This window comes from Marmota monax, unplaced genomic scaffold (genome assembly GCF_021218885.2).
Source record: "Marmota monax isolate L192 unplaced genomic scaffold, Marmota_monax_Labrador192_F-V1.1 WCK01_AAM20220418_F8-fsc00096, whole genome shotgun sequence".
Taxonomy (NCBI): domain Eukaryota; kingdom Metazoa; phylum Chordata; class Mammalia; order Rodentia; family Sciuridae; genus Marmota; species Marmota monax.
Window position 1 is genome coordinate 991,550 of NW_026695236.1, and position 16,268 is coordinate 1,007,817.

Consider the following 16,268-nt stretch of genomic DNA (forward strand, 5'->3'; position numbering starts at 1 on the left):
ATTACAGGCCAGTGCCACCACACCTGGCTTCACAGTTTTCTTGTTATTGTGCACAGAGAAACTCTCATAGGCCTGTATCTAGACATGTCCGAGACCATTCACTGTGACAATGTTTGGGATAAAGGGAGTTTAGAGACAAATTATATATTTGTCACTAAGAGAATGAGTGTCACTTCTGGTGCCCACATAAGATAAAATAATATGTAACAGTGAAAATCTTTTAACTACTCTGACATAGGCAAAAACAAATTTTGAAAGAACTTTTGAAAGTAGAAACAAATCAAATAAGTCCTAAAGTATAATGTGATTTATGTAAATTGCAAATACCTCCAACACATACAAAGCCATATAGTTCCAAGAACACACACATAACTAAGGACACAAATACATTAGAGTGGAGAAGAAGAATGGGATTGAGAATAAGATTTGAAGTGAAAACAAACTAAAATAAATAAAGGATCTGCACATGTATTCACAATAATAGAGTGGTTTAACCTGGAGAATAAATCTAAGCAACTGTAACAAACCTAAGATCTAAAATATACTGTATTTTCATTGACAACTGTTTTACCCTCTATTTCTATCTCCTGTCAATTATGAAGTAATTTCAATGATTGAAAGCATCTTTATTATGGCTCAATTTTACATAGAATTTTTTCAATAATCTATCATTAAGTATAATGTTAATTATATCATTAAGCATAATGTTCATTTGAAATAAATCTCATCTAACTAATAGAAAATGTTCTGTTCTGTGAAGTTTTAAAATTAAAAATAAATTGTCAAATCAAATTCATTTGAAAATCATAGAAATAATATTTTTAAAATAATAAAAATATGACATTGCCTGACATTAAATCATCCTTATATCTTTTTGACAGTGTCTTGCTGTTTTCCAGACTGGTCTTGAACCCCTGGGCTCAAGAGACCCTCCTGTCTCAACCTCCCATGTAGCTGGGAATACAAGCATATGCTTCTGCTATGCTTATGACATATCCTTATGTTTTTGTTGCAAATCCTAACTGATTGGTAAAGATTTTACAATGTCAGTTCAATTCTAAGTGCAAACATTTTATTTAGGACATTTCCAATGACAGTCAAGCCTTTACCTTTCTATTGAGTGATAACACAATATACCTAACTGCCAATGAGGAACTTGTAAATTTGTCATAAGTACCACAAACTTGAAACATCCAAAATTAAATTTACTTAATGTTAAACATTATATTAGGAGACAGAACATTTTGAGTTACTAAAAAATTATTTTGAATCTTTTCCAGTTTAGCTTTCTCATTGCTGTGGTTTGAATGTCTCCTCCCAAATTCAGGTGTTGAAACTTAATAGCAAAGATAAAAGGATTCAAAGGTGAAACCTTTAAGAAGTGACTGGTCCATGGGATTCTCCCTCATGAATGGGGTTAAGGCCCTTGTATAAGAGGCTCCAGGAAGCATTTGGCTTGCTTGCCCTTCTGTCTTCAGCCATATGAGGCCACTTGTTCCTTCACTCTGGAGGACACAGCAACCAGGTGCCATCTTGGAAGCAGAGAGCAGCCTTCACCAGAAAACCAAATGTCCTGTCACCTTGGTCTGGGATTTTACAGCCTCCACAGAACTATAAGAAAATAAACTCTTCTTCTTTATACATTACCCAGTTTGTGGTATTATGTTAGAGAAGTACAAACTAAGACATTCATCAAAATCTGTGCAAGAATCTGGAGACTTAAATTATAAAATTTCAAATGATACTGATGCACAGTCTATTAAGTAAACTTCATATGATTTTTTAAGAATGGGTATTCATATTCTGAATTTGGAAATGATAACAATATCCTTATTCAAAATTTTTGAAAATTAATCAATATTATACAGTTTTAGTAATGTATGATAGGCATGCAACAGAAATTACTGGAACAACAATTTGGAACAATAAAACGAGCAAACTAATATTAAAACATGAATCTTACAGGCTCTATCTTTAGTGAAAATATCCAGACACAAAAAGTACATGTCATATAATTCCATTTATATGAATTAATAAAATAGGCAAAATTAATGTACAATAGTGAAAAAATCAGAAGAATGATTCACTCGTCAAGAGCTTTGTAATGTTTTGAACAACTAATAATAAAAAAAATTTAAAAAAAAGAATGATTCACTCAATGCTGTGTGGAGTTGATTAAGAAGGAATACAAAGGGACTTTTTGAAGTAATGGTAATACTCTATATACTGAAGAAGTCTGGATTACACAGGTGGATGTATTTGTCAAAAGTCAATAAATGTGTTTTGTGCATCTCATTGTAACACATTTTATCTTAAAAAAGCACCATGAACAAAAAAATCAGCACTTTTTTTCTCTCCTGAGGAGCTCTAGTTTCTCAAATGTGGAAAAGGGTTAATTTGAATTATATCAAAAATCCTCTTATTACCCTTTAAATATTGCCTGCATGTCTGAGGTGACAGGAAGCTTCTTTTTGTCATTTGTATTTTATTCCATCACATTTTACCTCTGGCATTCCTTGTGGAGAAAAGGCACTGAAAGGTGGCACAACATCTGAAATATTTTCATATCCAGGAGGAGGTGGTTCAAATAACGATGTATTGAAAATCTAGAGACACAAACACAATAATCAAAAGCAAATCAGCTGAAGTCTAATTCCTACATTCTAGCAAGGGGAATTGCTTACTATCTTAATTATCTCTGGCAGTTGAGGGGTAACTAATCCTTCAGCATTGTGAAAATACATATCAGATGCTCAGCAATGTGCTAGAAGGTATGAGGAACACATGAAATAAATCAATTCAGACTTTGTCCTCAACATCCATTTAGGGGGACAAAGCTAAAAAAAATGCTTTATCCCCCTAAATTAGCAATAGTTTTTTTGTTTTGTTTTGTTTTTTTTTTTTTTAAGTGGCATTGCATCCCAGTCTGACTTAAATAAAAGCCTAAAATATAGTTGCTTCACAGAAGGCTAATAGTCTATTAACCTCTTGTGATCCCTGAGAGAACTCATAAGAACCAGCTTTTGATTTAGGGGAAAAAAAAGTTTCCACAGATAAAAATGTTAAATTTTAGTGCCCAAATACAAAATAGTAATGTATAGTAATAGTAGGCACTCGTAATAATAGTGCTAAGATAATTAGAAAAAAATAAGTATTAAATTTAAATTTACTTTAATGAGCTTTTACATAATTGAGGATCATACCCAGTAGTATCTGGATACAAGGAACAATATTCACACCAAAAAGAATGAAAACTGTGAAACAAAACATCTAAGTCTTTCTACATGTTACTATTGAATTGAGAAAGAAAAGCAGTAATACTCAGAAGTCACCCCCCAACAACAACAACAAAAGACATGAAAACAGTAATCTAGAATGAGTGCTCAAATCCGTGCTATAGTGTGAAGGCTGAAGGCTCCCTTTTTTTTTTTTTAGGTGATCATTTTGTAAATTTTATTTATTTTTTTTTATTGGTTGTTCAAAACATTATAAAGCTCTTGACATATCATATTTCATACATTAGATTCAAGTTGGTTATGAACTCCCAATTTTACCCCAAATACAGATTGCAGAATCACATCGGTTACACATCCACATTTTTACATACTGCCATACTAGTGTATGTTGTATTCTGCTACCTTTCCTATCCTCTACCATCCCCCCTCCCTCCCCTCCCATCTTCTCTCTCTACCCCATCCACTGTAATTCATATCTCTCCTTGTTTATTTTCCCATTCCCCTCACAACCTCTTATATGTAATTTTGTATAACAATGAGGGTCTCCCTCCATTACCATGCAATTTCCCTTTTCTCTCCCTTTCCATCCCACCTCATGTATCTGTTTAATGTTAATCTTTTCTTCCTGCTCTTCCTCCCTGCTCTGTTCTTAGTTGCTCTCATTATATCAAAGAAGACATTTGGTATTTGTTTTTTAGGGATTGGCTAGCTTCACTAAGCATAATCTGCTCTAGTGCCATCCATTTCCCTGCAAATTCTATGATTTTGTCATTTTTTAGTGCTGCGTAATACTCCATGGTGTATAAATGCCACATTTTTTTTATCCATTCATCTATTGAAGGACATCTGGGTTGGTTCCACAGTCTAGCAATTGTGAATTGTGCTGCTATGAACATCGATGTAGCAGTATCCCTGTAGTACGCTCTTTTAAGGTCTTCAGGGAATAGTCCAAGAAGGGCAGACTTCAAACTATACTACAGAGCAATAGTAACAAAAACAGCATGGTACTGGTACCAAAACAGGAGGGTGGACCAATGGTACAGAATAGAGGACACAGAGACTAATCCACAAAGCTACAACTATCTTATATTTGATAAAGGAGCTAAAAGCATGCAATGGAGGGAGGATAGCATCTTCAACAAATGGTGCTGGGAAAACTGGAAATCCATATGCAACAAAATGAAACTGAATCCCCTCCTCTCGCCATGCACAAAAGTTAACTCAAAGTGGATCAAGGAGCTAGATATCAAATCAGAGACTCTACGTCTGATAGAAGAAAAAGTTGGCTCCGATCTACATATTGTAGGGTCGGGCTCCAAATTCCTTAATAGGACACCCATAGCACAAAAGTTGATAACAAAAATCAACAAATGGGACTTACTTAAACTGAAAAGTTTTCTCTCAGCAAGAGAAACAATAAAAGAGGTAAATAGGGAGCCTACATCATGGGAACAAATTTTTACTCCTCACACTTCAGATAGAGCCCTAATATCCAGAGTATACAAAGAACTCAAAAAATTAAACAATAAGAAAACAAATAACCCAATCAACAAATGGGCCAAAGACCTGAACAGACACTTCTCAGAGGAGGACATACAATCAATCAACAAGTACATGAAAAAATGCTCACCATCTCTAGCAGTCAGAGAAATGCAAATCAAAACCACCCTAAGATACCATCTCACTCCAGTAAGATTGGCAGCCATTATGAAGTCAAACAACAACAAGTGCTGGCGAGGATGTGGGGAAAAGGGTACTCTTGTACATTGCTGGTGGGACTGCAAACTGGTGCGGCCAATCTGGAAAGCAGTATGGAGATTCCTGGGAAAGCTGGGAATGGAACCACCATTTGACCCAGCTATTGCCCTTCTTGGACTATTCCCTGAAGACCTTGAAGGCTCCCTTAAGACCAATGTGTTGTTAACAGTTTGTTCTCCAGAGTGGCACTTATGGGAGGAGGAGTAATCTTTAGGAGATGGTGAGCTGACCTTAGGTCATTGAAGATATGCCTTTAAAGAGGTTATGGGGTACCAACTTCTCCCTTTTCTTTGCTTTCTGGTCATGGGGTTAGCAGTTTGCTCATCCACATGCTCCTGCCATTATGTGCTGCCTTATTCAGAGGCCTGAAGCCAAGGGACCTCCCTCCATACCCCCCCTCATGGAATGGAACTTCCAGAACCAGGAGCTTAAAATAAACCTATTTTTCTATTTTGTGGTGCTGGGGATCAAACCCAGGGCTCTGCATATGCTAGGCAAACACTCTACCCCCAAGTCATACTCCCAACCCCTGAACATTTTCTTTCAGGACTTAATTATCTCAGGTATTTTATTATAGTGACAAAAAGATGACTGGAGTAGTCTGATTTGCCTTAATTGGTTCTATCGGAGCATAGGGATCCATGAAAGAGACATAGGAGTTAAGAGTCTAATGAAGGTCCAAATAGTGGAGTTAATAGGACCCCTGCATAAGGCTAGTCTCCAAAGAAGAATGTTATTTAGGGTTAGCAATAAATAGAAATATATCTGCTCTACAGAAAGTGATGGCTTAGTGTAGAGTGGAAAGAAAGGCACCAGAGAATTCATAGCCCTGCAATTTCCCATTCATGATCCATATGGTACAAAATACCTTAAACTAAAAAATAATATTTTAAAGTAGTACCCGATTTATGAAGTCCCCTGGGACTTGGCAGCAACTATCAGAAAGACTTAGCCTTAAATTTAGGATTTAAGAAAGTTCCACAAAGTTGTGAGAAAGAACTCAGAGTCCCCACAAATCACTAAACACACAAATAGTTACAAAAGAGCCAACAGAAAGAACAAAGTAAAATCACATCTGCAAAGACTACTTTTCTTATATTTATTGTACACACGTTGGTTAAAAGTTAGATGAAAAAAATTAAAAATGATTTGTAGGTTAAAAAACAGACAAATCTGGAGAAAAGTAATGAGTTTAAGAGACAGATCTGAAGGAATGGCCCAGCATACAGCACAGAATCTTACAAATGAAAAATATAGAAGAAATATTAAGAAAACTAAAGAATAAAATGAGAATGATTGGGACACACACAGTTCTAAAAGAAGAAAACAAAAAGAATGTGAAAGAACTAGACTTGAATATTTAATAACTAAGAATATTCCAAAGCTAATAAAAATTATGAACTCTCAGATTTAGGAGTTTCAAAACAGTTTGATTAAAATAAATAAGAAAATAATCTACATTCAACTTGTCATGGTAAAGCCTTAATACTAGGGGCTAGGGTTGTGTCTCAGTGGTAGAGCATTTGCCTAGCACATGTGAAGCACTGGGTTTGATCATCAGCACCACATAATAAATAAAATAAAATTTAAAAAAAAAAATCAATACTAGAATACTGAATATTTAACTTTAACATTTCTCCTTCTTTCACTGATAGAGAAAGTAGACAGAATAAGGATGCATTTAAGGAAAAGGGGATTTCAGTCAGATAATGAACAAATGCAAGTCAAAAAGCAGATATAAAATATTAAATCCCAAAACCAACACACACACATACACACACTTAAAAAGAATGAAATATTTATAAAAGCTTACCATATATTAGTTTCTAAAGGAAACTTCAACCACTGTCAAAGAATTATCGTCCTACAAATCACTTTATCTTATCACAGTATATTTAATCTAAGAATCAGATCAAACTAGACAGTAAGAACAATCTTAAAATTCAGAATTTTTAAAATTCTAAGTAATTCCAGAGTGGAACAATAATAGAAATTAAGAAAACTATTTGATGGTAAGATAGCTAAAGTATTCTTTTTGAAAAGTTGTGAGATTCAGTTGAAGTGACACTTAGAGGGAAATTTGTAGCCTTAAAACTCATATTAAAAATAAGGCCAAATGCCAACAAGGTAAGCTACAAAGAATAGCCATGTAAACAAAACAAAGAAAGAAGAGGCAATTATAAAGTAAGAATGGAACTAATAAAACATAAAACAAAGTCACACAAGAAAAGTTTCCCAAAGCCAAAAGTTTATTCTTTGAATGCATAAGTCAAATTGACGTCTCTCTAAAGATCAATAAGAAAAAATAGCAAATGCATAACAGATAATATTAGGTATGGAAAAAAGCTTATCTACAGCTGCTAGGCAGATTTATTTGTTTGTTTGTTTATTTATTTACTTATTTTGGGCAATATTGGGAATTGAACCCAAGGCCTTGTGCATGCTTGGAAAGTGTTCTACCACTGAGTTCTATCCCCAGCCCAACTATATAAATTATTAAAAGGTAAGAAAGTATTAATAAAAATGATGACCATAAATTTGAAAAGTTAGATGAAACGGAAAATGCAGCTTTAAAAAACTTAATAAACGAGCTGAGCGTGGTGGCACAAGCCTTTAATCCCAGAGGTATGGGAGGCTGAAACAGGAGGATCGCAAATTCAAAGCCAGTTTCAGCAAAATCAAGGTGCTAAGTAACTCAGTGAGACTCTGTCCCTAAATAAAATACAAAATTGGCTTAGTGGTCAATTGCCCCTGAGTTCAAAATAAAATGCCAAGGCCAACTAGTTCTCCATGAAAGGTTAAAGAAAAAGATCATTTAAATATAACAAACACAACCTTTCTCAAAGACTACTATGAACAACTCATGTTATAAAACAAGTATGATCTAGAGATTACAGCCTAAGAAGTAACTTGCAAAAAAAAAAAAAAAAAAAAAAGACTAGACATGTTAGAAATATAAGTTGAATATATATGAACATATGAATTTAAACTCCTAGTACCAGTTCCAGAAATGTAAGGTTAGATTAACATTAGAGTATCACTTAATATTACCATCAGCTCAAGAAAGAAAAATACCTTGCTCATCTCAAAAAAAAAAAAAAAAATGTGTTGATACAATTCAACACATTCACAGCAAGAAGTCTTAGCAACCTGTACAGGAAGCAAATTAACCTGATAAGAGTATAGCAACTATCAAAATTAATGGTGGAACTTTAAAGTCATTCCCTTCAAGACTGGAAGAAATTCAAGGCTACCAGATATCATCACTTCTTTCAATATCATACTCTCATCACTGCCAGTGCAGTATATCCAGGATAGAGGCGCTGGGAGTGAGTCCGGATAATACTGAGACTGATGGGACCTCAAGTGATACTAAATCAACCACTGTGCTAAAATCCCTACACTTTCCAAATTTCCCATATTTTTTTCTGTGATTTGCATAGGGTACAAACTTATCTGTGTCACTGTAAGTCTGTAAAAGAAACTGTAAGTTTGTAAAAGAAACTTGCTAAGGTGCAAAAAAATACATATAGAAGCAAAGCCATATCAGTGAGTCTTCCTGGCAAGGGAGCATTCAAGCTTGCCTCAATTAATTTTTGGAAATCTTCAATATTATGTCACAGTGTGAAGCACTAAATTTCACAGCAACCTCATGAGTTATTCTAACAATGAAGAAAATAATTTTAAGGTCAAGGAAATTACTTACTTGACTGAATTTATTAAAAGTAGAATATATATCAGCCTTAGAACATTAGTCACTTTCTGAAATTCACTAATAGCGTCATATTATGTGTTCTGAGTATAATTTAAACAATTTTGGATTATAAATTTCTATTTACTTTTTGTGACATAAAAAGGCAATGTGCAGTTCAATGTCTGTGGTACGTTATCTATGCATAAACAAAGTGAAACAAAGTACTTATGTAGAGTAAGAACACTGGGTTTCTAATAGGATCTAGAAACTACTAATTATATCTGTTGCCTGTGGGCAGGAAACTTGTCTGTGTTATACAAGAATAGAAGAAATCATACCTTACCACACAGCTCAGCTGTGAATAGTTTGCCACATATAACAAACTACACTAGGAGATAAGAAAGAACATTGGTAACAGAGTAGGGGGATGGCATATAGCTGAATTGACACAATTTATGTAGATAATGCCAGAATTTGAAACAAACTTATACAAATGGAGGTGAATGTCAAAAGAATCAGTGGGTAGTTGAATAGTGATTGCCCTGAAAATGGTAAAATGCAGAGGAAGTACAGTATCCCATAGGACCATGTGATGAAATGCTTGTGTAACTTGTAAAAAATTAAAATGAATCAATGATATAACTTGGAATAAATAAGATGCTTTAGGTAGCTAGCACCATTCAGTAAAGTCTCCAAAATAAAACTTTTATATGATTCTTTGTGTGTGTGTGTGTGTGTGTGTGTGTGTGTGTCCGCGCGCGCGCGCGTGTGTGTGTTTTGCTGTGGATTGAACCCATGGCCTTGTGCAGGTGAGACAAGCACTCTACCAACTGAGCTATATCCTCAGCCCATGATTCATTTTTATTTCATGTGATAGGCTTTAGTAACTTTATAAATGTATGTAATAACAAAAAAATAAATAATGAAATAATAAAAACAATGAACCAGCCAAAATTGGTAAGTGAAGGAAAGACAAAAGAAAAACATTAAGAGTCTGCTATTTTCCGTTTTTATATACTAACAATCCCCAAATTTGATATATCAAGACAGTCTTATATATGTGTGCATTTCTAACATTGTCAATATTTTATTATGTCATTAAATAATTTTCCTTTAAAAGCAAGTTTAAAGGAAAATCAAGTTCATAATTGATTATATAGATATGCCAGCACTTATTCTGTAGATATCATGAAAACCTATGATGTATATTATCATTCCCCATACTTTAAAAATACTTTTAAATTTTACAAAGTTTAATAGCATTTCTTCAAATTTAAATTGTTCACTACTAAAGTTTAAAATAGGTAATATGGAAAATAATATTGGGAAATTATATTAGGAAATTTAGCATGGGATTCTATCAGTGACTGAATAAAACAATATATTAATCCTTTATCAAGAAGAGACTGATATGAGAGGCGTTTAATGACATATTTTGAAAAAAAAATTAATATTAAAATTACATGACATTTTCAGTGCACTTATCAAGCTGGATATATTTGAAGCAATATGTAACTTAGAATACCCAGTAACAAAAGGATTGAAGGAAGCTTTCCAGACTGAAAGAGCCAATTTTAGATATGATTGTCCTAAAACTAAGATGTGGTAAACAGGGGTAGATATTTGAGTTATATTTTATGAGCTTTCTTATTGAACACAAATTACAATAGGAATTGTGTTGATTATGTGTGTTTTCTTCTCTTCCTCCTGTATATGCCTAAATTTGCAAACAATGTTGCATATTCTTTAGAGTAGATAACATCCTGTAGAACTTGCCTCCAAATCATTTCCCCCTCCAAATGCCCCACACAAGTTGTCAGAGATTTGAACACATGGTCCTTTCAGACATAAAAATTCATTGCCTCTTAGCCTTTTGAATAAGATCAAGTGGAAACATGATCATTACAAACCAATAAAACCTGCTAGTGAAAACAGCACACTGGTCAATGAATATTTTAGCAACTCTACATCTATGCAGTGTGTTCATAATTTAAACCTATCAAAAGTGTATCTATTTTAGTTTCTTGGAATTTTATCAGTATATAATATTTGACATTGGTGTACAATACTAAAATACAAAAAATAAAAACAGTAACTATCATAAATCACTAATTTATCAGAATCTTTCCAACATCACATTAAACTCAAACATAATAACAGAGTAGTTGACACTATAATGAGTTATCAAAGATATTACTCACAAACTTCAATAATATTGATTTCTATCAAAATTTGAAGAAGGGAGAGCATATTGTTTCATAGAAGATATTTGAAAAGAATAGACTGGGATGGATGTTTCTTTTATTCCCTTTTTGTTTTTTACCTCATTTCCATCTTCATCAATTATTGAGATGTAGTTTGGATGAGTCTTATTTGGGTAGGACAACAGGACATCATAATGGGCTAACTCAACAGAATCCAGGCCAAATTCTTTCCACTGGGATTGAATTTGCTTTGCAAGCACAAAGTTTTGTTCTGTTCCTGCTAAATGCGGTATCCGTGTAAAATTACTGGTGAACAAAAATTGAAAGTGGTTAGAAATTAATGTTTAATGAGCCTTTATCCCAAATCAACATGATTATAGTTGAATAAGTGCAAGAGGCCAAGGAGAGTTTTCTGCACAGTAAAGAAGTTTGAACTTCAAGTTCTCTCACTTAAAGAGGATCTTCCAAAAAACCTTCCAAGTCCCTTAGCAAATTTTTATCCACAGTTTTGATTCTGTTGCAATTAATATAGACATTTATGTGTTTGTTATGACTATGCATATCTATCTATGTATGTATACGTTATGGTCTTTTTATATAAAATTACATCCTGTACTCACTAGAAAATCCTTCAATCACTAGAGGTACTTCAGATATTTTTTGGATATATGCACTAAGCTAATTTGTAAAAAATAAATGAATAAATAAATATGAGAGGAGAATTTATGCTCTGACAAAAACTAGCTATTCTAATCAACTATATATTAATTGTTTTATTTTAGTTGCTTTGTTTTATTTTTAGTTGCTTTGTAAATACTTTTAAAAATTACTCATTTTCTCTTTTGCTCTATGCTATCTCAGGAAGCATGGAACTAATATTCAAAATATGCCAAACATACTCTCCAATTTCATTCTCATCACAGCAATATTATTATCTCTGTGTTACAGGGATAGAAATGAAGGCTCGGGAAGATTAAGTAGTCACTTAAACCTATTTTAGTATTAGCCAGCAAAAATGCAATTCAAACTCAATTCTGTTCAGCTCCCAAGTCTGTTTTTTACTAAAAAAATACTATCTTTCTCTAAAGCATGAGTCAGCAAACTAATTTCCTCAGGCCAAATCTAGCCTACTGCTGTTTTTTGTATAGTCCACAGACCCAGAATGGTTTTTAAATACCAATAGGTGAATAAAACAGAATAATTTTGTTCAAATACCACTGCCTATAAATAATATTTTATCATAACTTACATGCTTATTTTTAATATATTTTCCATGGCTTATTTGTTGCTGTAATAGCAAAGCTGAGTAGTTATGACAAAGATGTGTTGGCCCACAAAGGCTGATCACTTTACAGAAAAAGTTCACTGACTCCTACTCTGAAGCCTCTGTAATAATGTAAAGTTTAGCTAAGAGTATAATCCTCCCCACATGAAATGAGATGCAAGATCTGCAGCAAACAGAAAACATTGATTTAAAAAAAAACATGCCTATGTATGAAATATCAAAACTTCTTAACAGAATAATACCCAATTATCTATTCATACAATTTTTAAGTATATGCTTACTATAGGAACTTTTTGATGTTTTCAGCTTTCAATTCATCCAAAAATGTTTTCTTCAGACCATTCTGTGGAACAACGTTCGTAGCTTCCTTGGAAGATTTTATATACCATCCTGTAAAATACAAACAAATATAGGAATGAGATATAAGCTTATAGACAAGTCTTATTTTTCTTTTTGATTGTATCTGTCATGTGTAAAACACAAAATATCAATATTTCAAGATGTTAGCTGATATTTTCTGAAATTTAATTTCCTTTGCCTACTTCCACTGAAAAAGCATCATGCAAACATTTAAAAATTACAAAGCAACATGTTTTTATTTCAAATTTCAATAATAATATATTGTTGCTATTTTAAGAAATGTTTTATGAAGTATCAGCACTTGATTTAAATATGGCACTAGGGTTTCAACCAATGAACATAAACTGTACATATTAAAAATAAAGTCCAAATATGGATCCACTTTCTTTCTCTGTAAAGATTCTCTCTCTAGTGACTTCTTGCCTGTTGACCTGGAATAAACATTTAATAATGTGTATAGTGAATTAACTATTTCATATTTCAAGTACATAAATTATTTCAAAAATGTTGAAAAGAACTCAAACTTTTAATTTGCTCTGGTTCTGAAATGAAAACAGAATGCGCTGCGATTTTGTTTCTGGTTGAAATAGGCTTGAGAAGTTGAAGGTCAGAAACCTACAGTGAAACACCAATTTACCCAACATTTCTGCAAGGCATGCAATGTATGCAGGAGGCCAGAAGCAATGCATACCCACATTGTGTAGAGCCCATTAGCCTCTGTGGTTGACTTTTAATCTAAGGGAGAGATGGAATCATGACAGGATTTATTTGGAAAGAGTATACTGATGTGTGACTAAAATTATTACAAACTCAACACCCACTGTTTTCATAATGTTCTCCAATTTTTGATCATATGTATACAAACACACATGCATATAAACAACACATTAAAATACATGATTGGACATGAATGATATATGGTTTTACCTGTTAATTAAATTAAAGGACTTTGATTAGAATGTGGGATCAGAGAAGGATACACTGAGGATGAGATATTTGATATTTGAGTTGGGATCTGAAAAATGAACATGATGAAAAGCTTAGAGGTCTGCAGACGGGAGAGGACAGCAGAGAATATTAAGGAAAACAAACACAATAAAAAACCTATTCTGTGCCAGCCACTGACACTGAATACAGGAATTGGGGTAAGGGCAGAACTAGAAAGAATGAGATGCCTTTAAGACAGATAGGATATTTGACTAGTATGCTGACCTTGCCAGTTCTTAACTCCTAGTTTTCTAGTTGAGAAAATGAAAACTTCATTTGAAATGTATAATTATTGAACATGTATCCTATTTAAGCCCCACAACAACCCTAGGTGGTTACCAATCCCACATGTTAGTTTATGAACAGAGTATATGGCTCAAAAGTCTTTTGAAACTCCAGGGTCACACAGCGAACTAGCAGATGATAGCAAATTTGAATAAACTTAACTGGTTAAGTTTATCTGAATAAACTTAACGTGGACCAGTTAAGGGTCTTCTAAATCCCAGCGAGGGGATCCAGAATTCAGAGTCAGGGCGGACTATCTGTTGATATCTTGGAGTAGTCCTGTTAGGATCATCTCCTTATAGAGGAGAAATGAAGAGCAAAAATAATCGCAGTATGGTGCTAGGAACTTTGCATGCTATTTCGTTTACTATAATCTATAAATTGCAGGTATTATTCTCACCATAAAGTGAGAAACTGAGGTTGAAAGAGACTTGGTAATTTGTTCAAGGTCACTACGAAGTGGTAGAATCAAAATTAGAATTTAAAGACTGAGTCTGCACGTACTGCTATGATTTTCATGTAGAGTTGGATTAAGTCTGTAAATCAATACTGAGGAAACAATACAAAGATTGGTTCAAAGCGCTAGCAATAATTCACCCATTTCTTAAATGTGCCTCTGCTACTCTCTAGGACTTAAGACTGTGAAGACTCCTTTTGCAGTAATACCCCGAATTCTACCTTGCACCTGAAGCATTGCCAGGCACCGAACTAGACGAAAACCCCAAACAGGTAGGAGCCGCTTCAGGCAAAGCTTGGATGACCTCGTTACACAACCGTAAAAATAATGCTACTTGTCCCCAAAAGTATTGAATCTTGCGGGGCGTTCAATTTCAGGTTCAACCCTTCTCCCTGTTCTATACCTTCCCTAAAACGTCTTTAGAAATTAACCCTATAAAGCCCGCAGCAATGCTCCGCCAATCTCGAAGGAACCCTTCCGCCTATTGCCCTTTTCCAAACAGCCCGCCCCAAGGGAAGATGAGCGACAGGACCCCACTGGGCTGTCGCCTTGCGAATCTGGAAACCGCGGAACTGCGCGGGGAGGCTCTGGGGTTTGCTTAGCAAAAGCGCCCCTACCGAAGAGGAAGCCGAGGATAAAGAGGCCGGAGGCCAGCACCAGCGCCCCAGCGCAGAGCAAGCGCGGACGGCGCCCGGGGCCTGCAGCTGAGTCGTTCTCGCGCAGGGGATTCCACATCTCCGCTGAGTGGGGCTAGGCCTCCTGAGACATGAGCCTCCGCCGCGGCCGCACAAGCCGGGTCCTAGCCCAGCAGCCCCGCCCCGCCCCGCCCCGCCATGGGTCAGCCTTCCTCCCCTAGTGCCTGGCCTATCAGTCACCCGCGGCTAGAATTCACTCCCAGCGCTGGGGTTCAGTTCCTCCCTAAAAGTATTGCTCGTCTACTCTGAACCAATCCGTGCGAGGGGTAGGCAAGGAAACCCGGCCTCTTTCGAGAGGCGCTTAAAAAAAAGAAAGTTGCTCCTGGAAATTTGGAGCTCTTGCTTAAAGAGAGGGGCGAATCTGCGAGAGGGGAGCGCTACTTTTCTCTCTCCGCTTCAGTGACTCAACAGAATTCTGCTCCTCCGTTTGCCTAGGAAAATAAATACTGACCTGGCTCCAACCTAGTTGGTAGAAAAGACTTAAGTCATCTCTTAAGAACTTTTTTTTTTTTTCCCAGCTTCAAACCCTACAAAATACTTACAATAATGTGCTGCATAAATTCAAGCAGAAAAGGCTTTATATTTAGATAGGGTTGGCTTCAAAGTCACCTACCACCAAGCTCTTTTTTCGTAACAAATTACATTGTTATTTACAATATTTAGGGTGTGCCCCTCTATTTACATAATAAAACCAACTGAGTATTTATTTATTTATGTATTTATTGAGACCAGGGTCTGACTTTGCTTCTGAGGCAAGCCTAGCCTCCAATTGGCAATCATCCTGACCCATGCACAAGGAATTTATTTGAGTATTTATTTATTTAGTGGTACTGGAGCTCTACCTGAGCCTCAGGTATGCTAGGCAAGGGCTCTACCAAGGAGCTACACTCCCAAACCTTTATAAAATCATTTTTTAGAGGAATGATATTGGAACTTGCTGAACTCAGAGGCTTCATTTTCATATCCTACCTGAATTTGGCCAGTCTTTCAAAATAAATAAGAAATTGTTAATTCACAATGGGGGAGAATAAAGGTACTTTGGACTAGACCTAGGGAAGTGAAGAAGGGAGGGAAGAGGTCATACTATCATACTCAGGAATGATAGCAGAATGAATCTGACACTATTACCCTATGTGCATATGATTGCATGACCTGTGTAACTCTAGACATCATATAAAACTAGACAAATGAGAAGTTATTCGCGACATTTATCTATGACGTGTCAAAATGCATTCTACTGTCATGTATAATTAATTAGAACAAACTAAAAATATAAAAGATAAACAAAAATTTTAAAAATTGTTATT

At 35.0% G+C, this 16,268-nt stretch overlaps 1 protein-coding gene across 2 annotated transcripts in view; it reads right to left on the reverse strand.

The window, feature by feature from the left end:
* Naalad2 (N-acetylated alpha-linked acidic dipeptidase 2) overlaps positions 1-15,071 on the reverse strand; it is a 48,795-nt gene extending 33,724 nt beyond the window's left edge. Inside the window, exons 1-4 of one of the 2 annotated variants that reach the window (XM_046439381.2) lie at positions 14,884-15,071; positions 12,459-12,567; positions 11,012-11,198; positions 2,505-2,606 (exon numbers count right to left, since the gene is read on the reverse strand). In XM_046439381.2, coding sequence (XP_046295337.1) covers positions 2,505-2,606; positions 11,012-11,198; positions 12,459-12,567; positions 14,884-15,001 — 516 coding nt within the window. In that variant the 5' untranslated portion in view covers positions 15,002-15,071. The remainder of the gene's footprint in view (positions 1-2,504; positions 2,607-11,011; positions 11,199-12,458; positions 12,568-14,883) is intronic. The other variant, XM_046439380.2, reaches the window with a different exon arrangement.
* Between the last annotated feature and the right edge of the window lie 1,197 nt (positions 15,072-16,268).